General features: G+C 30.0%; 1 protein-coding gene across 1 annotated transcript; it reads right to left on the minus strand.

The window, feature by feature from the left end:
* Positions 1 to 20,465: 20,465 nt before the first annotated feature.
* Positions 20,466 to 22,176, minus strand: LOC146722187 (uncharacterized). Its single transcript, XM_085485262.1, has 3 exons — positions 22,123 to 22,176; positions 21,808 to 21,927; positions 20,466 to 21,724 (listed from the first exon to the last, which is right to left on the minus strand). Exons 1-3 carry the CDS (start codon positions 22,170 to 22,172, stop codon positions 21,316 to 21,318), a joined length of 579 nt encoding a protein of 192 aa, XP_085341388.1. The 5' UTR covers positions 22,173 to 22,176; the 3' UTR covers positions 20,466 to 21,315.
* Between the last annotated feature and the right edge of the window lie 3,717 nt (positions 22,177 to 25,893).

Here is a 25,893-nt window from a genome sequence, read left to right on the forward strand (position 1 = left end):
AAATTTCCTATACTAGGAGGGGTTGACCGCGGAAAAGGAAAAAACAGCTTTTTGGACAGAATCACTTTGTCGGGAGGGGTTATCGGGACAAGTACGACCCGTATTTTTAAAAAAAGTGAAAACCCTTTTCCCCAAAAAAATAACTTGAAAAATTCATATCCCCCCAAAACCCAATAGACCCTAAATCTTTTTCCCCTTAAGGTTTTCATTTTATTTCGGAAAAAAAAAATCGCGCTTTTTTTCGTTGAAAAAATGGCCCTTTTTTTGAAAAAATTTTTCCGTTCTTTAAATTTAAAATTTTTGTTTTAAAAAGGTTTTACAAAAATCGGGGTTAAGGGGTTAGGGGGAAGGGGGGTTGGCCCCGGTAAAGGATACACAGTACTTTCCCTCCCGGAAAATTTTTGGGCTATTTTTTCGATATTTTCGCTACCCTTTCGATATTTTTTCGTTTTTTTTTTTTTGTTTTTTTTTAGTTTGTATTTTTTTGACGAATAAAAGTTTAAAATTTTAGCGAGACGCAAAACCCCCCCCCCCCCGGTCTCCTTTATACCCCTCCTACTAAAAAATCCCTAAACAATTTTTTGAATTAATTATATTTTAGATTATTTTTGCATATAAATAAAATGGCTGATGATAAAAACCCCATCGCCCGTAAGGAAAATTTTCACAAAAATTTCCCCCTTTAAGGGCCCGTGAATTTTGACTGTGTACAAATAAAAATATAAACAAATTTTTGTGTTTTGCTAAAATATTAAATAATTCTGGGGGAAAAAGGGTTTAAACGAAAAATGGTTTTGATTAAATGTTTTTTCTTTTTTTTTTTTCCTTTCCCTTTTTAAAAAAAATTTTTTTAAAAGTCTTGATTTTTTTTTTTAAAATTTTTCGACAAAAAAATTCCAAAATTTTGTTTTTTAACAAAACGCAATTATTTTTATACATGTGCTTATTTTCAAATTTTAAATGATTACTGTTTTGTAAATAAAAATCTTTTTTATAAATTGATCATTACTTTGCGACAAAAATTTTGGAAATACGTTTTTTCATTAAAAATTTTTTTGGCATTTTTCCCTTGTTCTTTTAACCAAATTTAAAAATTTTTGGTTGAAAAGGGATTTCTTTAGCTTAATTTGGGTTTTTTTTTATCTCAAATAAAAATTTTTTCCTTTTAAAAAACAACTGAAGGGGGTCAAGTGGCCCATTTGCAAAAATCGGGGGCAATGTAAAAGGCCAGACCTTTTATGAGTAATATTTTCCCTTTCCGTAAGTTTTTGATTTTTTTGAACAAAGTTTTTCGAGAGTTTCAATAAAATAATTTTTTTTAAAAATTCTGTATAATGCAGGACTGCAAAAATTTCCCGAAAAAAGCGCAGGATAAGGCCATGAAATGGGGGGTATTTTTTTGTTTGAAATTCTTTTTAAACAAATTGGCCCGGGGTTTTAAAAAAAAAAATTTTCCCCTTAATTCAGTGGTTTTATAGAAATTCAATGTCCTCAAAAACTTCTTGGAAAGCGTGGAAAACCCTTTCGGCACATAATTTTTCCCCAAAAACAAAAATTGTTTATTAATTATTTTTATCATCTCGGGAAAACAGTTTTTTTTTTTTCCCCTCTTATCCAAAAAAATTAATAATTTTTTAAAACTAGGGCCTAAAAATACAAAATGCTTTCCATCGAGGGGACTTGAGATACAAAAACCAAATTTTAAAGCTTTTCAAAGGACTTGTTCTTTAGGGAATTCCTCATCAAATTTATTTCGGATACTGAAATAAAAGGCCCCCAAATTGTGCATTTTTTTTGTAAAAAAGTCATTTTTCCCTTAAACAAGGCCCCCTTTTTTAAATCATTTTTTGCGGCCCTTTCCCCTTTTTTCCTTTTAAATACAAAAAATAAATATTTTGCAGACCCAAAAAAGAATTTCCAACCTTTTTTTTTAAATTTTTTTTTAAATTTATTTTAAAAACCATTTTTTTTTAAATTTTGAACTTGTTATAAACTCAGTTAAAAATTGGTCACACTGGGGGTTTCCCTTGTTTCCGTGATAAAATCCCACCCCGCAAAATTTTTTTTTAAATTTTAATTTTTTAAAACCAGTTTTAGATCTAGGAGATAAAAATGGGGCCCAGAGTTGACTTTTTGAAAAATTAGATTGGGGAAACCCATCAATGTTTTTTTAAAAGGGGAAATACTTTTTCCAAACATTTTCCCAAAAAAATTTTTTTTTTGCATTTTTAAAAAACTATTTTTAATTAAATCCTACGAAAAGTCCATTCTCAAATCCCAAAGGGAAAATAGAAACCTGGGGGAACCCTTTTTTAATTCATATGGACATAACTTGGTGTTTTTAAAAGGGTTTTGGGCGATTTCTTTTGCTAATTTTTGGAAATATCACTCGTAGAATCCCCCAAAAATTCATTCATGGCAGATTGACAAAGAAAATTTCTGTTTTTTAAAAACCATTTTTTCCCCGCTTTAAACAAATAAAAATAAATTTACAATAGGGAGATTATTACTAAATTTTCAAATAAAAAGAATTTGGGGGAATTTTTTAAATTTTCCTTAAACAAAAAACCCCAAATATTTCCCAAGGGGTTAAATCTCAATTTTTTCTGGAATCTCGGGAAACATTATCAGGGTTTTCCACATTGTTTTTGTTTTTCATTATGTTTTTTTTTGCAGTATCTAATTTATATTTGAAGTTTTTCATTTATCCCTATCTACTTTTAAAAATTTTTTTTATGTTATTGGCAAATTTTCCCGGTCCTAAATTTAAAAATTTTTGGGGGTCGTTAAACTGCAAATGTGTTTTAAATTTTTTTTTTAAACCACCCGTCTCATTTTACTTTTGTAACAAACTTTTTTTTTTATTTTGGGCCATTATTTTTTTAAAAAAAAAAAAAAATTTTTAAAAGTTGTATTGCTTTTAAATTGATTTGATAAAAAATCACGGGAAAATTAAATTTTTTCACATGAGATGCTCATTTTTTTTAATACGTTTTTTTAAAATTTTTTTGGGTATTTAAAGTTATTAAAATAATTTTATAATAACAAAAATTATTTCAGGGCAGGAATCTCGAACGTCCCAAACAGGCGTCCATTGTTTTCCATTTATAAATAAAGAGGGTTTTTTAAAATTTTTATTAAAAAACGATTTAAAAAAACCTCCAATAAGCCCAAACAAACAATTGTTTTAATTATTTTTTTGGGTTTTCTTATTCACATAGGGAAAGCTCCTGAACGACACCCGCCTCCCTAGTTACGCGTAATCAACTCTTTGGGCAAACGAACGAGCGGTGATTATTATAGTTTCCAAAAACATTTCTTTAAACCCTTATGAAAATATTTTTTGGAAATGGGTAAATTTTTTACAATAGTTTTTTTTTTTAAGTCACCACAAAGTGAAATTTTTTTTTTTGACTTCGCAAAGAAAAATTTTAGTACTATTTTTAAAAAACCCACGATTATTTATAATATTTCAATTAAATTTTTTGTAAAATTTTTTAAAAAAAAATAGAACAAATACTTTTTTTTTATTTAACTATGTTTTTGCATGAAACTTTAAAAAAAACTTTTTAAAATATTAAAATTTATAAAATATTAAAAAATTCAGTGATTTTTTAAAATGAAACCTTATTTTTTTTTTATTAATGTATATACGTACCTTATTTAAAAATTAAATTTAAATATTAAACGTACCTGAATTTACAAAAAAGGCTTTTGTTTTATTATTTCAAAAAGGGTTTATGAAACCCAATTTTTAACAAAAACAATTGAAACAAACCCAAAAATATAAAATCTGCAATCCCAGTGAAATTATTTTTGAATTTTTAAAAAGAAATGTTTCATATAAAACGTTCATAGAATTTATAAATTAAATTTTCCCGGAATTTCAAAAATGTAACATTGCTGAAAATTTTCTCGAACGTTACAAACTAAACACCCCAAATGAAACGTTTAAAGGGAATTTTTTTTAAAATTTATTTTTATGAACGTACCCAAATGAAACTTTTGCTGTCTTTTCTCTAAGGTTAAAAACAAAACCCCAATAAAACTTTTTATGGAATTTTTTTTTTAAAATCTTTTTTAATGAACCCCGCAAAGGGTAACAATGCTGAAATTTTCCTCTAAACCTTTTACAAACGGAACACCCCAAATAAAAATTTTTTCTAGGATGTTGCCAAACTTTTCTTTCCTAACATTTTAAAATTATCGTATAACACCCAAAAATTTTTCATTTCGGGAAACCTTTAAATAAAATGTTCAATTGAAATTTTTATTTTAAAACGTTTACGAAACATTTCATAAACATATTTATGAACGTTTCAAAATTTTCAATTTAAATTTCCGAAATGTAACATCCCCCGTATGTTTCCCTGTTTAGCGGGTATATATAAAATATAAATTTTTTTTTTTTATAAAATTTTAATTAAAAACAAGTTTAAAAAAGCCCAATTTATAAAAAATATATAAATTTTAAAAAATCAATATATAAAAATTTTGATTTAAACCCCTTTAAAAACTGCGCATGAGCAAAAACGCCCCCTTTAAAACCCAACAATATTTTGGAAAATTCGTTTGTTTTTTAACCCAAACAGCAAGTGAGTAAACAATAAGAAAATATATAAAAAAAAAAAAAATTACCTAAAATTTTAAAAAAGGTTTAAAAATAGAAGTTTTTTAAAATTTTTCCCTTTAATTTTTTTTGCTTCTTCTTGGCCCTTATTTCAAAAATGGTGTTTTTAAATTTTACAATTCCGCTTTTTTTTCTCGTTTTTTTACTTATTTTTTTTTTAATTTCATTTTTTTTACTAGAAAAACCGCTTTTGTAGAAGGTTTTTGATTTTCGTTTTCTCCTTTTTATGCAGATTTTATTGTTTTTTTTGTTTATTTTTTTTCCAAATTTTTTTTTTTTTAAAAAATTTTTAAAATTATTTTTTTTTCTTTTTAATTTTTTCCCTTTTTTAAAATAATGAATTGTCCCTAATTTTAAAAATTTCTTTTTTTTTAAAATTTCATCTTTTGCTATTTTTTTTTTGTTTTTTTAAACTTTTTTAAAAAATTTTATTAAATATCTAACATCCTTTTTCCATTAAACCTTCTCCTTTTTTTAATTATTTTTTTCTCTCGTAGATTTTACCCTTATTTTTTTTAATTTTTTTTTTTTGTCTTTATTTTTTTTTAATTTTTTTTGTTTTTTGTTTTAAAATCATTTTATAACCCCTTTTCCCCAATACTTTGGTTTTAAAAATAAACTGGTTTTTTGGGCTTTATGAAAAATTTTAAATAATAATTTTTTTAATTTCATTTAAAATTTTGTTTATTTTTTTATTATCATAATATAAATATAAGATATATAAATTTTTTTTGTGTGCCCCCGGGGGAGACCTTAAAGGGGCGCGCCAAATTGGGGGGTTGGGGAATTTCCCGGGGGTCGGGCTTTTCCGGGGGGTTTTTAAAAAGGCCCTACACTTTTGTAAATTTAAAAACTTTATTCAACTTCCCAAACCCCTTGGTCTTTATTTTTTTCCCAATATAACTGAAGGGTTTTTCGTGGGGTGGGGGCACGACTTTCTATTATTTCCCCCTATCGCGCAAACTGCGAGTCGTGCTAGGGGCGCGCGGTTTAACGAATCGTGGTAAGCGATTTTTTTTGGTCTTTCACTGAGCGACTGTCGGGGTCCCCTACTCTCTTTTTTTTATCGTTGTTTTTTTGGGGGTTTTTTCCCGATCGGAAGGGGGGGCCTGGCCCGGGTTTTCCCCGGGCGAAAAATCAGGTGCAAGCGAACAGATTCAAAGTCCTTCTGCTTTTCTTGCACGTTGAAACAATTTCTGTTCCCCCGTAAAATTTTCGCATTGTAAAGCGTTTTTTTAACGCGGGCATTTCTGTCGTAATTTTGATTTCGGGGTATACCTCGTGCATCGTATTCGTTTTTTTAACCCCGTCCCCTTATCTGTCGTAAAATTTTGATTCCGGTATACCTCGCATCGGATGCGTTTTTTTTTAAAGCGGGGCAGTGTTGCTTTAAATTGGGGGGGGGATGCCAAAACGATACCCATTTCCTTTTAATTTTTTTAACTTTTAATGTTTTTTTCTATTTATTCTTTGGGGGATTAAAAACCAAATTTTTAAAGAAAAATGAATTTTTTAATTTTTTTTCTTGTATTTTTTTAAAATGTTTTATAAAATAAATATTAAAAAAACAAATTTTTACGTAAGTCTGTTTTTTTTACATTTTTAATTTTTTTTTGAATTTTGCCAATTACAATCGCCAATTTTTTTTTAATTTTATGAGGGAAATTGCAGAAACACAAAAAAGATATGACTACGTTCCCTTTCAAATTTGGGTTTTGGGAAAAACAAATTTTCCCCCTCAAAAAAAATAAAAGATTTTTAAATCAAACCGGTGTACGAAAAAATTTTCGATGGTCTTAAAAAAAATATTAATGAATTTTAAATTTATTGCTTACCTATTTTCTTATATTACCGAAACATATCCCATTTTTTTACGATTTTTTTTTTTTCCATGGTATGCGCAAATTTCAAGCAGAAAATTTAAAACTATTATTTTTTTAAGAGGATATTGGAAGGGTATTCAAAAGGGAAAAAATTGATAAATTTTCGATCATTGAAATCCTTATGGGCTTTTTACTCGTCTTTTATTTTTTAACCCCCACATACACCAATTTTAAAATTAATTTTTAAAATTTTTTTTCTATTTTTTTCCTTATCGGAAAAAAAAAAAAAAAAACTGAAATATTCATTTTATATAAATTTTAATAAATTTTAAAAAGTTTTTTTGTAATGTTTCGGGTTATTTAATATATAATTAAGGTATACATCATGTTTTTTATATTATAAAACAATAAAATTAAAAAATTTATATTTATAATTGTATTTTTTGCTAATAAAATAAAAATTATAAAAAAGTTATTAATTTTAAAATTAATATAATAATGTGCAAAGTAACATCCCAAATTTTTGTAACCTTAATTTTACGAAAATTAAAAAACCCGATTAATAAAAAAATTTGGGAAGAATTAATCGGAACAATTTTGAAAATTTTTGCAAAATTTAATGGAATAGGGTTCAAATGTTTTTGTGTAATTTTACAGTGCCCCTTCGAAGGAAATCATAAAATAAAAAAGATTATTTTTTGCCAAGGGATAGATTTTCTGCCCTTTAAACCCAAATATCATATTTTTAAAATTTTTACCCGTATGAAACCTAGACTAGTGAAAACCCCAAAAATTTTGTTACAATTTTAAATTTTGTTTAAAAAATTGGAAATTTTGGGATAAAAATGTGTTTATATTTCATTGGGTTTTTTTAGAGAATGTGGATATGTGCTGATTTTTTTTTTCTGGCATTATAAAAGAAGTATACGTGGGGTGCGTGCGTGCTGCGTGCGTGGGGCGTTTCGCGCGTGGGGTGTTGTTTTGTGTGTGGTAAAACACTTTCCCTTTTGGGTGCTAGATACGTTTATGTGTTCCAAAAAAATGTAAAAATTTCACAAACTTTTTATCCCCCACATTCAAATAAAGTTTTTTTTATTATAAATAAATCACAATCCGTTTCTCACCTCATGAAAAATTTTTATAATATGTTTTATATAATATATGTTGGGTTTAAATTTTTTAAAATTTTTTTTTTGTCGGGAATCTTTAAGGTTTTTATTTTTTTTATTGCAAGGTTTTTAAAGTCATTAAAATTATTTTAAATACTTATTTTTTAAAATATGTTTTTAAGTTCGTAAAATTTTGGAGATTAGTTTTTTTACGCGGGCTTAAAAACTTTTTTTTTACCCCTTTTTTAAAAAGAAAATTTTTTTTTTACATATAAAAACATTTAAAGAGTTTTATTATAAAAAAATTCCCAAGAAAACCAAAAAAAAGCTTGTTACATAAGATTCCCTCTAAAAAAGATTTTTTAAAAATTATAAAGTGAAAAATCCAAAATTTTTATTTGCATTATGTAAGTAATGAACAACTATCAAAACTTCCCTTTAAAAAATTTAAAAATCCCAACTCTTTGATTACTGTGGAAAGTGAATGTCCAAAGCTCTTAGGGGTTTTTTTTTCATCAATTAACAATCAAAAAGCTTTATCAAAAATAACTGACCCATAATATTTAATTACACGCTATGGTTAATAAGTCCAAAATCCGAAAAAACGATAAAATGTTTTAAATTTCCCTTTAAAATTAAATTTTTTTAATTTTTTATTAAAAAATAGAATTTGTAATTTTTCAAGTATTTTACAAAGTCAATTATATTTTACAAAAATAAAAAAATTTTAATAAATTAAATTGTAATTTTTTTGCACGTAGTTTTCCCCCAAAAGATTTTGAAAAATAATCATGTTTAAAACATTATATTCCTTTTTAATTTTATGCAAAAAAAATTTAATTTAAACACGCACAAAGATTTTTTTATCCAACTTATCTCATCAAAGAATATGTGGGAGATATAATATAATAAAAATAAATTTGAATAAATTTTTCTGTTTGCAATTTTTAATTATTAAATTATATTAAATTTCCCCAAAAAATATGCATAATAAAAATTCAACCCAAAAAATTTTTTATTTAAAAATAATATTTGGGAAACCAGATATTTTATGAAACTATTTACACACAAGAAAATAATATTTTTTAAAAATATTGCGGGGGTACGATTACATTTTTTTTTTTAATTTTTTAAACAAATATTTAATAAAAATTTTTTAATTTAAAAAAAAAAAAAAGAAAAAAGAAACTTTTCAATATAAAAAAAAAAATAAAATATAAATAAAAAATATAATAAAAAAATAAAACATTCTAAGCATTTAAATAATAATACAATTTTAAAACAAGACCATTTTTTATAAAAAATTTATAACCAAAGTTTCTAATTGTTATTTCAATATTTTTCAATATTTCTCTCAATAATTTTAAATTTAAAAATAAAAAACACAATTTGAAAGTAATAAATTGATTGCCATTTTCCAAAATTTTGTAAGCGAATTTCTCATCGTGTCCTAAATATTTAAATGTCGTAGGAAGTTTTTTTATCAATAAACATATTTGAATGGGGAAATTCGAATTTTTTTTGGAAAAAGAATTTTTTCCCTTTTATGATTGGGCCAAAAAATCTAATTTTTTTTCCCAAAATTTTAGTCGCAAGGGGACGGGTTTTAAATTTTTCCATTGGGAATTTCGATTTGTTTTCAAACTATTCTGTTTTTTGGCGAAAACCTTGCATCGTGGGCGTATAATCAATCTTGCTAAGACCTCATTTTTCCCAATGTTTGAAAAACAAAAAATAACTCATTTTTTTCCCTACCTCATTAATTTAATTGCTCCATTAAAAGCCCACTGCCGTTGGGGGACAAATTTAAAACGAGGCGGGATGCACTGAGAAAAGAAAACCCTTTCACGTGAAAAGGGAAATGAGAAAAGGGGTTCGAAACAAACGAAAAAAGTTTTTTTTTTTACAAAAAAAATATTTTATGAAATTTTCCCGCAAAAAAACGCAGATAATGCTGTCAGTACCCTAAGGCCCTTAAAAAAAACGTCGATTTTGCGGTGATAGTACCATAAAAGGGGCCAAACAAAAAGTCAGATGGTGCGTGATCATAAACCCTAAGGGTCCTAAAAAAAAACTCAGATGATGCGTGATCAGTCCCCTAAGGATTCTGAAAAAAAAACGTCCGATGGTGCGTGAAACAGTAAACCCTAAGGATCCTGAAACAAAACTTCAATGGTTCGTGATCATTAAAAAAAGGACCCGAAACCAAAACGTCAAAAAAAGCGTGATTAACGTTTTGCAAAGCCCCGTACCCAAACGAAAAAACAATGCTGCCTCTCACCTTTTCCCCCCCATCCTCCGGGTCCGATGAGGGTGGTCGCCGCTCTAATTTTTTTGGAAATTTGACGGATTTTAACTCCCTCTATTTTGGGTGACGACATACTCGCCTAAAACCAAATACGTTTTGTCTCAAAAAATGTCCCTTAAACTTCGCTTTCCCCCCTTACATAACAGAACAAACTTTTACCGTTCGAGGGCCCATTAAAGCACGCAACCTGTCAATGACGCTAAAATCCGCTTAAATTTTTTAAAAACAATCTATTGGGCCCCCTCCTTTTCAAACAGATTCCTGTTGCGGCCCACCGCCGGGGCCGCAACTCACCCCACCTCCCCGCGACAACAGTAAAATTGGGGAATTCGCGCTCCGCCACTGTGCTTTCCCCTCTACCAATGTATTGTTGGCACACGGGGGAATGCACGCGTGGGCCCCAACACTTATGGGCGACCCCCAATTTCCCCGCGTGAAAAACCCCACTTCACGCGCCTTTTTTCAAACCCCGGGGTTTGATTACGCGGGTCCGTTACTAGTGCGTACGCCCCAAAAAGGGCGTGTCATAAAGCCCAGAAAAATTTTTCCAAAAATTTTTGGAATTGAAATTTTTCCCTTCCAAAAAATTAATTACCCCGTATTTTTTTCAATATTTTTTTTTTCTTATTCAATTCGGTTTTAAAAACTAGATATTTTGTAATAAAGAAAATGGTAATTATCTATAGTTTTGTTTTGGGTAAACATAGGCGGACGGGGGTCGCCTTTAAATTCCCAAATTTTTGTTGGTCGACTGGGGGGGTTTTACAGCCTCGTGAAGGCTCGCCTCCGAGAGGAAAGTGATTTACAAGGGGAAAGAACATATGTTTTAAATTGTATTTGCAGGGTGATCGATACAAAGGTTCGCAAGGCCCCATTCTCGTTTTCGGGAGCGTTCCGATTTTTTTGTTCCCCACTTCCCCCTTTTTTTTCTCGGGTTTGGATGTTGTTTTCCCGGGGAATCGGAGCGACGAAAGAAAAGGGGTTTAAAAAAAATGTACACGTGAAAGCGTTAAATCTTTTCAACCAAAGGGGTGGTGAAAAAGGGCGATAATGGTGTCGGGTGTGGGTTCGAACATCGAACCTTTCCGTTGATATACAGCGATTAATATAAAGTCTTTGATTATACAAATTTAAAGACATGCGTCCAACAGTTTTCTGTAATTTTTAAAGGGCCGGGGGGATTAAAAAAAGAAAACCTTTTTTTAATATTTTTGTGGATTTAGATGTGGTTACTATGCTTGCCATAAACTGTTAAATTTATGATTTAAAAAATAACTTCACTGAAATTTTTCATAGGCTCGTTTTGATATTTACTGCCCGTATTAAAAATCTGATACATAATAAAAATTAGATTTTTTTAACTAACAGAAAAGAATATCAAAAAGCACCTTAAGCCCCTTTCTTTTTAAATTTTTAAATAAAAACAGCTTTTTAAATTTTAGATGGAAGCATACCCTTTTTGGAGATGCTCCTATCCGCCTTCTCCCCAAATTAAATTTCTCCCTAAACGGGGGAAATTTGGAAAATTTTAAAACAAAAGGGCCCAAAAAAATTTTAATCGATACACAGTCAATGCAAAAATTTTTAAGTTGAGCCTGGAATTTTTGGAAAACTGAAACAACGTTTCAGACAGTTTATTTCCTCAAATTTTAGGGAAAATGGGAATTTTAAAACTCAAAAATTTATCTTCGCTGTGCTTTTTTCACAATTTGGGGTGATTTTTGGGTGATTTGGGAACACATGGAAGAACCTGAAGTCCCACAACCCTTCTGATTAAAAACGGGAGGTATTGTTACATTGTCCCCGCAGCAGATTTGAAATAAAACCCCGGGTTGAATCGCTGGGCCCCGATCTCAAAAGACGAAAATTTTGTAGACAAATGTTTTTAACGATTATTTAAAAGAGGTTTTCCCCAATAAATTTGTTTAAATATTAAAGTTCCCAATATTAATATTTTAAAAATTATTTTTTTATTTTTTTTAAAAATCGATATCGTGGTTGTCACGTCGACATTCACATACTGCATTGATCAATCTGTTTTCCCTTCAATTAAAAATTGTTTTGAAAATTTAAATTTAAAAAGCCAAAAATATCAAAATCTTTCAAAAATTTAGATTTTTTAGTTATAAAAAATTTGGAAACAAAACTACAATTATGTTTTAAGATTATAAAAGATTTTAACCAAACGATTCACAAAAAAAATTTCATTTATTAAATTATGATATTACGATTATATATCTTCTATTTAGCTCATTTTTAAATTAAAAATTTTTAAAGTTTGATATTAAAATTTTTTAAAAAAAATTCTTTTGTAAATGTAAAACAACAAAAAAAACAATTTTTTTAAAAATTTTTTCCATACACCCGTCCCTTTTTTTGTCTATTTCCCCTATTTTTTATACAAAAAGAGAAATTTTAAATGCATAAAAGAAATATATATTTTTTTTATGTTTTTTAAAAATAAAATTTAAAAAAAAAATGTAAAATTTAACAAAAAAATGACAGTTTTGATTTTCAAACACGTTTTTTACCCTTTACTGCAAATAAATAATGGGTGCTTTATTATGGGAAAAAAAAACTCGATAATTAAAAGCAGGGTTTTCCCCAAATTAAAAAAAATCAATAAATAAATGCAACTTTTTTTAAATAAAAAAACTCCAAATAAGTAAAGTACTTTTTTCCTCCTTTGCAGGCTTGATACAGCTTTTTTCAGCTGTTTATCAAAATAACAGAAAATAAAAAAATAAAAAAATAAAAAAAACTTTAATAAAAAAAAATTTTTCAACTTGAAATAAAAAATTTTTAAAAAAAATTAAAAAAATTATATAAATTTTAAATAAAATATAAATCTTCAATTTACGGGGAAAAGTTCCTAAATTTTTAACTTTTTTTTTAAATTAAAAATGAATGATTGAAAATGTTACATTTATTAGCTTTTTTTTTAAACCCTTTTAAACCTGTAGAGTTACAAAATTTTTCCCAAAATGAAAAAAAACTAAATTTTTAGATCTAAAATTAAAAAATAATTTTTTAAAAACCAAAAACACTTGTCTTTTAACCAAAATTTAAAAATTAAAATTAAAAAACTGGGTTTATAAATTTTATAAATTTGTAAATTTTCTTTTTAAAATTTTTAAAAGACAAGGGGTCTATTTTTATAATTCTATCGGGCAGATCTTTTTCAGGAAAATGTGTAACTTCGCAAATTTAAGTGAAAAAATTTAAATGTTTTTACTACATTTTCTCCTTAAGTGGCAAAGGAAAAAACTTTATGAATGTCTTATGTATACATATAATTTAGAACCTTTAGTTTCCCCTTTTTTTAAAATCTTATTAATCTTTTTTCGTCTGAAATTCTTTTGGGGTTGATTTTTTTTTTACTTTTATTCTCCTAGTATCTTAAGTTCCCCTTTTTTTAAAACTAAATTTTGTTCTTTTTTTCCAATTTTAATTGTTTCTTTTGTAATTCTTACATTTTTAAGCTCCGTCAGATTTTTTTGTACCCTGGTTTTTTGTTTTGGGCATCACTTTCCCCTTTTTAGCACAGCACAGATTTGGGTTCCTTAATTTATTGTTTGAGTAAACCCCCAATTTTTCCATCTCGTACTTTTTGCTTTTTTTTTATTAAAGAGAGCTCTGCTTCCCCTCCCTGGACATTTTCTGGGTTTCCTATTACTGAAATTTAGATTGATGTTAACTGCCCGAGGGGGTCGAAGGTTTGGGGGTCTAATCAATAAAATTGGGGCTTCAAATTTTCATTCCTATAATAGAAACTTTTAAATTATATCTAAAATATTCTAGAAAAAAAGAATTAAAAAACATTTTAAAGGGGAAAAATTACTCACTGGACAAAAGGTTTTACTGACCCCTTTTTTGGGGAAAAAGTTTTTTTTGAGAAACCCCTTCCATTGCGGCCCGCTAAAAGAGGCACATCTTGGCCACCTTCTTTCTTGACATACTGTGTCCATATTGCATCTTTTTTTGAGAGAATGTGGATCATGTGCTGATTTTTTATTCTGAGCATTATAAAGAAGAATGTATACGTGCGTGCGTGCGTGCGTGCGTGCGTGCGTGCGTGCGCGTGCGCGCGTGTGTGTGTGTGTGTGTGTGGTAATACACTTTTTTTTTGGATAGCTAGATAGCGTTTATGTGTTCAAACATGTAACTATTTCACAATCTTTTTATACATTACATTCAAATAACGTTTATTTATTATAAATAAATCACATCCGTGTCTCACCTCATGTAATATATGTATATATATGTATGTTATATAATATATGTATGTTAAGTTTTTAAATTAATTTTTTTTGTCGCAAGTCTTTAATGTTTATATTTTTGTTATTGCAAGTTTTTAATGTCATTATATATTTTAAATACATTATTTTTCAGATATGTTTTAAGATTCTGTAAGATTTTGGAGATATAGTTTTTGACGCGGACTTAACAACTTTTTTTACCTTTTTTAAAATGAAATTTTTTATACATATACAAAACATTTATGAGTTCATTATAAAAAATTCCGAAGAAAACCAAAAAAAGCTTGTTACATAAGATTCACTCTAAAACGATTTTTAATAATTATAAAGTGATAAAGTCAAATTGTATTTGCATTATGATAAGTAATGAACAAACTATCAATACGTTACCTTAAAGAATTGATAATCCTAACTCTTTGATTACTGTGGAATGTGAATGTCCAAAGCTCTTAGGTTATATTTCAGTCAATTAACAATCAAAGAGCTTTATCACAATAAGCGTAGACCTATAATATTTAATTACACGCTATGGTTAATAAGTCCAATATCAGAACACGATAAAATGTTTTATTTCCTTTATTAAATTTAATTAATTTATTATTAAGAAATAGAATTGTAATATTTTCAAGTATTCTACAAAGTCAATGATATTTTACAAAAATAATAAAATTTTAATAACTTAAATTGTATATATTTGTTGCACGTAACGTTTTCACCAACAGATTTAGAATATAATCATGTTAAATCATTATATTCCTTATTAATTTGATTGCATAGAAAATATTTAATTATCACGCACATGATTTTATATAATAAACAATTATCTCATCAATATGAATATGTGCAGATATAATATAATAAATATAAATATGTGAATATATTATTCTGTTTGCAATTTTTAATTATTAAATTATATTATTTCCAAATTATATGCATAATAGATATGCAACAAAACTATTATTATTAACAATATATATTTGCAATCCAGATATTATATGAAACTATTCACACACAAGAAAAATAATATTTTGAAAAGTAATTGCTGGTGTACGATTACATTTTTGTTTAATTGGCAAACAAATATTTAATAAAATTTATTAATTTAAAAAAAGGAAAAAGAAAAATGAATCTTTTCAATATAAAAAAAATATAAATATATAAATAAATATATAATAACAAAATATATACATTCTAAGCATTTAAATAATAATACAATTTTAAAACAAGACCATTTATATAAATATTTATATACAACGTATTCTAATTATGTTATTCAATATTTTTCAATATTTCTCTCTAATAATTTATTTATAATAAATAAACACAATTTGAATGTAATACGTGATTGCCATTTTCCAAATTATGTAAGCGATTATCTAATCGTGTACATAAATATTTATTTTACTATTATTTTGTAAATATACCTAAAACGATAACTTTGGAATGTTTTAAATATATATCAATTGAGATATTTCATTTGAAATATTTTTAATATATACTATGATGAAATATTTCAATTGTAACATTTATGAATTATATCAAAAACAAATACGTAAAATGTATCATTTGAAATCTAAATGAAACAATTTGAAACATTGCATGTATATTTCATGTTTAGTGGGTTAACGTTAACAGGAATTTTCAAGATCTCTGCAAGGTCAAATGAATATCAGCATCATCTGTCTTTCTTCAAATCCTATGGTGTTTGTTTGAAACATTTTTTCGTCTTGCATATTTAACAAGTTTATTTAAATGTCGTAGGAAGTTTTATTATCAATAAATCATCAATGCCTCTTAAAAATTCTTGTTTAATCTGTAAGTAAATCCTGTATTTATAAATCTTGTTTGTACAGAAATACCTATTTCATAAGTAAATTTTGTACTTATTAAATATCTCGAAAGTATATAGGAAAATTTCAAACAAAAGTTGTTTAGTTTAAAGGGAAAACAAAGATAGGCATTTAACTTCGATTGGTATTCATCATTTTGTGCATAAAAATCTTGAGGTAAGATTATTGAATCAAATATATAGTGAAGAATCGATAAATTAAAAAAAAATAGAATATTTCTATTTATAAAAAAAATTAGATTTACTTCAAATTTTCGATTATGATTTTTAATTTTAAGAAATTTTAGGTCTACTGCAATGATGATTTATTTACAATAATAATAAATAAATACTATTTTGACGTGTCAATGTGATTACGTGAATTACAAGTACTATACAAAAGAAAAATGAACAGATGTAATTTCATTTCTTTTTAACTGCAGTTTCTGAAGTATTGTTTAATTAGTGTAATAATTTTGAATCTTTGCATATGTTTATTAAAATAATTTATAATGTATTTATATAACTTTTTTATTTTACAGATCCGGAAAAATAAAAAAAAATTAATCGGCTGCTCAGGCGCTGTATAAAAGCTGCCATAAGCGCTGAATTAGAACATCGGCTGCTAATAGCGCTGAATTTTGGCTTGCCCTAGACGCCTGCATCCAATTACAAAAATTAATTTTGTTCGGCCTATTACGTATCCAAACTAAAATTATTCGCTATTATAGCGTTTTCGTCTGTAATAGCGCAGATTTTTGGCTTGCCCGTGGCGCCTATACAATTAGAAAAAGTATTTTTGTTTTGGGTCTATTACACATCCAAATTAACAGTATTCGCTTTTGTAGCATTTTAGTCTGCAATATCTCAGACTTTTCGCCTGCTCTAGGCGTCTAATTAGAAAAATCTTATTTGATACTTGCATCACTAGAAGGCTGCCCCAAACGCCGTATATCTATAACTAAAACTGTCCCAAACAACTGAAAATGGATCATCAGTGTCACAAGTTCCATTATGGCAATAAGGAAAAGAATATTTTGGCTTTCAAAGAATGGTTGACGGAAACGATGATAGACAGTTTCCATGCGCTACTCGAGAGCAATTCTGATTATGCACCTCGACCTGTATGGTTGACAATATTTCCCGATCAGATTGTTCCACTGAATAATTCAAAGAAGAAGCATTTGCAAATACTGCACAGTGATTTTGGTGGTGGACATTGGGTTGCTTGCCATTACGATGCAAAATCTATTATTATATATGATTCTCATGAAGGTAGTCGTAATGCAAATATACATAATTTGAATGGAGAAATTCAAATTTTTGTGGACAGATTATTTCCCTTTCATGATTTTCAAAACAATCTAATAGTTTTTCCTAAAGTTCAGTCGCAAGGTGACGGTTATAATTGTGACGTATAATCAATCGTTGCTAAGACCTCATTTGTCCGCAATGTTTGAAAAACAAACAATAACTCATTTTCCGTACCTCTATGATTCAATTGCTCCATTAACGCTACTGCCGTTGGAGACATTGAAAAGACGAGAGAGGGATGCACTGAGAAAAAGACTTGCACGTAGTAAGGAAACTGAGGAACAGCGTTCGAAACGAATCGAAAAAGATGCTTTTTCTTACAAAGAAAAATATTTTATGAATCCTGCAACAAAACGTCAGATAATGCGTGATCAGTACCATAAGGATCCTGAAACAAAACGTCAGATAATGCGTGATCAGTACCATAAGGATCCTGAAACAAAACGTCAGATAATGCATGATCAGTACCATAAGGATCCTGAAACAAAACGTTAGATGGTGCGTGATCAGTACCATAAGGATCCTGAAACAAAACGTCAGATGGTGCGTGATCAGTACCATAAGGATCCTGAAACAAAACGTCAGATGATGCGTGATCAGTACCATAAGGATTCTGAAACAAAACGTCAGATGGTGCGTGATCAGTATCATAAGGATCCTGAAACAAAACTTCAGATGGTGCGTGATCAGTACCAAAAGGATCCTAAAACAAAGCGTCAAAAAATGCGTGATATAACGTTCGCAACGCTCGTACCCAGACGAAAACACAATGCGATGCCTCTCACTCGCACCCGCATGCTCTCCGGTCCGATGAGCTGGTCGCCGCTCATAATTTTTGGATTCGACGGATTCAACTCAATCTATTTGCTGACGACATAGCTCGCCTAAAACAACTACGTTGCGTCTCAAAAACTAGTCCATTAGCTTCGCTTTCTCCTTACATAGACAGAGACAGCTTGTTACGCGTTCGAGGCCGATTAAAGCACGCAAGCCTGTCAGATGACGCTAAACATCCGCTAATTTTAAAATCACATCCATTGGTCCACCTCCTTATCAAACAGATTCATGTTGCGGCCCTACACGCCGGTCCGCAACTCACACTCACGCTCCTGCGACAACAGTATTGGCTAATTCGCGCTCGCGCCACTGTGCGTACCGTCCTCTACCAATGTATTGTGTGCACACGGGAGAATGCACGCGTGCCCGAACAGCTTATGGGCGACCTGCCGGATTTCCGCGTGAACCCGACTTCACGCGCCTTTAATCATACCGGCGTCGATTACGCGGGTCCGTTACTAGTGCGTACGACTAAAGGTCGTGGTCATAAAGCCCAGAAGATTTGCCAATATTTTGTGGAAGTATGAACTTATTACATTCATAATTAATTACTGTATTTTAATCAAATATTTTTATATTTCTTATTCAATTCGGTTAAAATCGTAGATATTTTGTAGATATGAACTAGTAATTATCTATAGTTTCTGTTGTCGATATCAGTAGGCGCGACGGCGTCGCTCTAATTCAAATTATTGTTGATCGACTGGTGGCTTGTACAGCCTCGTGAAGGCTCGCTCCGAGAGGAAAGTGATTACAGCAACGAACATATGTTTACTTGTATTTGCAGCTGATCGATAGCACGGTTCGCAGAGATCTGATTCTCGGTTTTCGGGAGCGTTCCGAGTTTTCGTCACGGAATCCTCTCTTTCTCGGGATCGGATGTTTGTTTTGGCAAATCGGAGCGACGAAAGAATAGGAGTAAATAAAATGTACACGTGACAGCGTGACTCTTATCACATGGGATGGTGAACAAGGTCGATAATGTTGTCGTGTGTCGGTTCGAACGATCGAACCTTTCCGTTGATATACGAGCGATTAATATAAGAGTCTATTGATTATACAAATTTATGACATGCGTCAACAGTTTCTGTATTCGAAAGTCCGGAGGAGATTAAAAAAAAAACATTTTTCAATATTTCTGTGTATGTAGATGTGGTTGACTATGCATTGCCATATCTGTAAGATTTATGATTAAAATATATACTTCACTGTAAATGTTTTCATAGGCTACGTTTTGATATTTACTGCCAGTATTATAAATCTGTAGTACATAATATAAAATATAGATTTTCAACTAGCAGAATGAATATCAAAAAGCAGCCTTAGCCTTAGCTGTTAATTTTAAATATACATGCTTTTATTTTAGATGGAAGCATACTTCTTGGAGATGCTGCATATCCATGCCTTCTCCAATTAATTACTCCATATCGGGATAATGGACATTTGACACAGGCCCAAAGAAATTTTAATCGTATACACAGTCAATGCAGAATTTCAGTTGAGCATGGATTTGGAATACTGAAACAACGTTTCAGACAGTTATATTTCCTCAAGTTGAGGAATATGCAATTTATCGTCAAATTCATCTTCGCTTGCTGCGTTCTTCACAATTTGGCTGACTTGGATGATTTGCAACACATGGAAGAACCTGAAGTCGACAACCATGCTGATATAAATGCGCAGGTATTGTTACATAATGTCCCAGCAGCAGATAGAAATGAAGATCCGGATGATGATCGACATGGTCGCGATCTCAGAGACGAATTATGTAGACAACTGTTTCAACGATGATTTGAATAAGAGTATCCAAATAAATTTGTTTAAATATTATGTTCTAATATTAATATTTAAATATTATGTTTATTATTTTTTTAAATATCGATATCGTGTCGTTGTCAACGTCGACATATCACATACTGCATTGTATCAATCTGTGTCGTTCAATTAAAAATATGTATGATATGTATTTAATGTACAAAACTATCAAAGTGCTTTCAAATATTTATGTTTTTTTAGTTATAAAAATTAGGAAACAATGTACAATTATAGTTTCAAGATTATAACGATTATAACCATAACGATTACACAAATATATTTCATTTATTAATAATTATGAATATTACGATTATATATCTTCTATTCAGCTCATTTTAATTAAAAATTATTAAAGTTTGATATTAAATTTTATAAAATAAATTCTTATGTAATATGTAAGACAACAAATAAAACAATTTTGTTAAAAATTTATCCATACATCAGTCTTTTATTGCCAGTCATATACGCCTATTTTTCATACAAATAGAGAAATATAACTGCATAATGCAAATATATATTTTATTATGATTTTTTATCGATAATTAACAAAAAAATGTAAATTGAACAAGAAATGACAGTTTTGATTTTCAATCACGTTTTGTACGCTTGACTGCAAGTAAATAATGCTGCTTTATTATGTAAAAAAAAACTCGATAAGTAAATGCAGCTTTTCCCAATTAAAAAAACTCAATAAATAAATGCAGCTTTTTTCAACTAAAAGAACTCAATAAGTAAATGTAGCTTTCCTCTCTTGCAGAGCTTGATACAGCTTTGTCACGCTGTTTATCAAAATAACAGAAAATAAATAAATAAAAAACTAAAATAAACTTTAATAAAATAAAAGTTATTTCAACTTGAAATAAAAATTTTAAATAAAATTAACAAAATTATATAAATTTTAAATACATATAACTTCATTTACGTGAAATGTTCATAAAGTTTGTAACTTTGGTTATAAAGTAAAAAATGAAGTGATTGAAAATGTGTACATTTATTAGCTTTTTTTTACCTTTGAATCCTGTAGAGTTACACATTTTTCCCAATGATGAAAGATCTAATTATTAGATCTAATTAAGATATAATTATTGTAAAAACCAACACACTTGTCTTTTAACAAAATTAAAATTAAACTTAATAAACTGTTCATAAATTTTATAAATTTGTAATAATATCTTATTAACATTTTTTAAAAGACAATGTGTCTATTTTTATAATTACTATATCTGACAGATCTTGTCAGGAAAAATGTGTAACTTCGCAGAATTTATATGTAGAAAAGATTAATAAATGTGTTTTACTACATTTTCTCCTTTAAGTAGGCAAAGGAACAAACTTTATGAATGTCTTATGTATACATATAATTTAGTAAACCTTCAGTCTTATTATATCTTATTAATCTTCTTCGTCTGATAATTCTTGTGTTGAGTATTTTTTACTTTCTATTCTCTCTAGTATCTTAAGTTGCCTTTGTAAGATACTATTTCGTTCTTTTTGCAATTGTAATTGTTCTATTTGTACTTCATTACATTTTTTAAGCTCCGTCAGATATTTTGTACGTGTTTCTTGTTTGGCATCACTTTCTCTTTGTAGCACAGCACAGATGGATTCCTTAAGTGATTGTAGAGTATGCGCCAATTTGCCATCTCGTACTTTTGCTTTTGTATTTATTAAAGATGAGCAACTGCTATCCGTCATGGACGATTTGCTGCTACCTATTACTGATTGAGATTGACTGTTAACTGCAGATGGTGTCGAAGGTGGCGAGTTTAGTGCAATAAAAGATTGTTCTTCATTTACATTCCTATAATAGAAAACATTTTAAATTATATCTAAAAATATATCTAGAAATGAATTAAAAAACATTTTAAGGAGATGATTACTCACTGAGACAAATGTTGACTGACCACTTTTTGCAAAATGTCTTCTTGAGAAACCATTCCATTGCGGCCAGCTACAAAAGATGGCACTCCACTGTGACTTTTTCCAAATAAGTTTATCATTTCACTGTAAAGATACATATGTATTCTATTACTTACTTGTTAAATACTAAATATAATACTAACTACTTAATAAAAACAGAATATTGTAAGAATGACAAAATAAAAATATGAAACAAATCGACTGAACTATTAATTATAATGTTTAATTCAAAAATATCATATATATAATTATATACAGAAAACACAAGATAGAACTTACTCTTTAAATGGAAGAGGTTTAGTGCCTTTTCCAGAACTATTTTTTCCCATGGTCTGTTTGATATGTTTATCCCATGTCTTCTTCAACAATTTAAATTTATTTTTCATGTGATTTTTAGTAGCATTCACATAACCTCTTTCTTGGAAGGATTCTGCTATCGCTTGAAACATAGCCTCTTTACTTTGATATTTTCTTTTCTGGAATTTTTTTTCATGCTGTTCATACTCTGTGAAAAACAACATTATGGTTTTATAGTCCCAAATAAAATAGCCATCATTATTGACACCAGAAGTATTCTCTTTTTCATTATCTGAGTCTATAATTGAAGAGTCCAATGAAGACACAATTGTAGGCGTGTGCTGCATAAAGCTTGTTACAGGAATCGTAACAGAAGAACTCTCATGGATTTTAATCTGAGGCTGAATTTCAGAAGGACCTGCTTTATTTAGTAAAGCATTCACAATTGAAAAGTCTAGTGAAGACAAAGTTGTAGGTGTGTACTGCATAGAGCTTGTTACAGGAACTGTAACAGAAGGACTCTCGTGGATTATAGTCTGAGGTTGAATTGTAGAAAAACTTATTTTATTCAGTACAGAATCCAAAGGCGCAGTTGTGGTTAGGAACTGTGTCGAGTTTGTTGTAGCAGTTACAACAGAAGTACACGCAAAAGTCTGGGGAGGCTTAATTAATTTTAATGATACCAGTTTAGGTTTCACAGCTGAAAAATAAAACTATTAATATAGTACAATATTTATGCAATTTAAATTATCTTAGAATAAAATCATTTAATCTATCTCTTAGAATTTATTTTATTAGTTAATTAAGTAAAAATATAAAAAGTATTATGAGTATTTAAGTAATCAGCATCATATATAAAATTCTTACCTGAATACTTAAAAGAAGTTTCCATTGTGAAATATCAAGACAGTGACGGCGTAGCCGAATAATAAAAGCGAGGTTATTGGACTACCCGACTCTTGAGCAGTGGATACTGTTTACAGTACAAGCTTCACACGCATGCGCGATAAAATAGCCCCAAATGCACCACCTTCGAAGGTGAGGCAAATAGAGCGTGCTCCTAATTGCTCCTTAGAGTATGCTCTAACGTGACGCGAACATCTAGTCGCCATCTTGTTTCCGGTGACACGAACGTATTGGAGCGCATTGGAGTGAGGAGGAGCATGTTAGGGCATGCGACGCGAACAAACCTTCGAAGTCATGCCGGCGGGGGCTATGCCCCTGGTAGGTTCAACCTTGCCGGATGAGTTTGGAAGGAGAGGACAGACTAAGAATGCACCAAACGTCTTAAGCCAAGGTGTAAGGCAACGTGCCGATGGCTGCTTGGCCACGAAGACGTGAAACAGCGCGGTCGCAAACGTTCCCTCTGGGGTACCTGCCGACCCCCCAGAGTAGCTAGGCTTGGTGATATCATGGAGGCTCTGAATCACTTGATACTTGTTCCTACCATACTCGTGGGATGAAAAATGGAGAAAAATGAAAAAACTAAAAATACATTCAAACCAAAGTTAACGATGAAACACAAACCCGGAGATAAAGAACAGGACCCGTTCAAGAGAAGGGAGTCTATTCCCAGATCACCACCACCATCGGCGAAAATAATAACTGGAGGAATAAATAGGCCTTGCTTTAGCGCTTTGCTTGAACAAGGTGAGGAGGCATACGACTCTCCGGCTGAAAAAAAAAACGACAAAACGCCCCAGTTCAAAAAATACCAGAGAAACTGATGATAATGATGTATTTATTTTTCCTGAACCTGTTCAAAAAAGCAGTGCGAATAGTGTGGAAAGAGAGAAACTGGAACAAAAAGGCTCACCGAAAGTTGAAAAGGACGACAAGGAAGTTACGCTAGAAGAAGTGAGATCTAAAAGAGTAGCTCTAGAAGAGTTTCTCTTTAATGAAAACAATAAAATCAATAAGAATACAATTAAGTTCATATTGTCTAAGTGGGTGCTACTAGAAGGGAAATTACAAGAGAGTATCGTTGAGAGAGAAAAATTAAAGTGTACTTACCTGGCATCGAAAAATTCTATCAGTTCGATGTCCTATGTTCAAGTGGCGTTCACTGCATGGTCCGGAACAGCAGCATCTGAAACAGAAAAAAAAGAAATTATCCAACGTACTACACTAAAAAGCGGATTCAAGACTAATTCTTCGGTAATGATTGTTAAGCCTTTAAATGAAAAGGACAATTTAACGTGTGAGGATGTCAAAGAAAAACTTACAAAGAAAATGAATCCGTTAATTAAAGAAATAAGGATTAAAAGAATGAGAAAGGTGGGAGACTGAGGCATTCTAGTGGAAACGGAAGGTGGAAACGAATTAAAAAAGATCCAGCAGATAATAGAAGACAATGAATGCGGGCTGAAAACAGAGCTGCCTAAGAAAACTGGACCCAGTATGATAGTATATGACGTAGAAAAGTCGGTCACAAAGGAGCAGTTTATGGAACAATTTTGGTCTAAGAATGTTGAAAAACTTGGAATCGACAAGCAGGAAAATAAAAGCAGGGTTAAATACAGATACAACACATTTGTTAAAACCAGAAATACTAATAACTGGGTAATAGAGGTGACAGGAGAGATAAGAAGAAAACTCTTGGAGCAAGAACGACTATATATTGACTGGAGATCATACAAGGTTAATGATTACTTAGCCTTGACTAGGTGTTTCCGTTGTCTAGGCTTAGGCCACAGTGTTAAACACTGCAAGGAAAAGACCCCCATTTGTGGACACTGTGGGGGGGGGCGGGCCATATAAGCACCAATTGCTCAGAGAGAGAGAGAAATCTGCAGTCTGCGCTAATTGTACAAGAGCTAAAAGGAAAGACACACATCATACTGTAAGTGACAAGAGATGCCCGGAGTATCTAAGAGTAACTGAAATCGTAAAGAATAAAATAGATTATACATAATGATAAAATTCTTTCAAATAAATGTTGGCCGTTCGCAGACGGCATCATACGAATTAAGATTAAAAGTAGAGGAACAAGGCATTGATGTGTGTCTGATACAAGAACCATACGTATTCCAAGGACAAGTCAAAGGCTGCGCTTCACTTGGTGCAAGAGTTGTTCAAAGTAATAAGGTGACAGATACAAAAGCTGCTATAGTTGTATATAATCAGGAAATAACTGTCACAAAAATCGAACAGTTTACGGACGAACATATAGCTTGAGCACATATAGTACATAATGAAGTAAACTTATATTTGGTATCAGTTTATTGTCAATTTTCCATGGAGCTAAACTATTTTATTAATAAGTTGGAGACTATAATAGAAACGTTCAAAAGCCACGACATGATCATATCAATGGACTCCAATGCTCACTCCAAAACTTGGTACTGCAAAGAGAACGACGCGAAAGGCGAATTACTCGAGGATTTCCTAATAAATAAAAATGTATACATTTTGAATCAGCCTGGAAACGAACCAACGTTCTCTACTATAATAGGAGAGGCCAATATAGACTTGACTGTGGTGAATAGTGGAGTCCTGAAGGATATTAATGATTGGAAGGTCTTCCCGAAAATGACTTCCTCAGACCATAATTGTATATACTTTGAACATAACAACAATAAAAATTCAGAAACAAATCAGGTAATCACAGGACAACTCTATAACTTAAAGAAGGTCAATTGGGATCAGTTTGGCAATGTTATTAAATCAGAACTCAATGGGACCTTTTGTAAAGAAATTACAAATACAAGTCCGGAGAACGCCGTTAATCTATTTAATAGAAAGATTGATCTT

This window comes from Nylanderia fulva, unplaced genomic scaffold, assembly GCF_048542155.1.
Source record: "Nylanderia fulva isolate GAGA-0341 unplaced genomic scaffold, ASM4854215v1 Scaffold354, whole genome shotgun sequence".
Lineage (NCBI taxonomy): Eukaryota > Metazoa > Arthropoda > Insecta > Hymenoptera > Formicidae > Nylanderia > Nylanderia fulva.

Excerpts from the sequence above, each read along its gene's own strand:
- LOC146722187 (XM_085485262.1), bottom strand. The coding sequence starts at position 22,172 with ATGGGAAAAAATAGTTCTGGAAAAGGCACTAAACCTCTTCCATTTAAA. Across the intron at positions 21,928-22,122 it reads AAACCTCTTCCATTTAAAGA|TGAAATGATAAACTTATTTG; the intron begins GTAAGTTCTATC and ends GTATCTTTACAG. Across the intron at positions 21,725-21,807 it reads GTCAGTCAACATTTGTCTCA|GAATGTAAATGAAGAACAAT; the intron begins GTGAGTAATCAT and ends TTTCTATTATAG.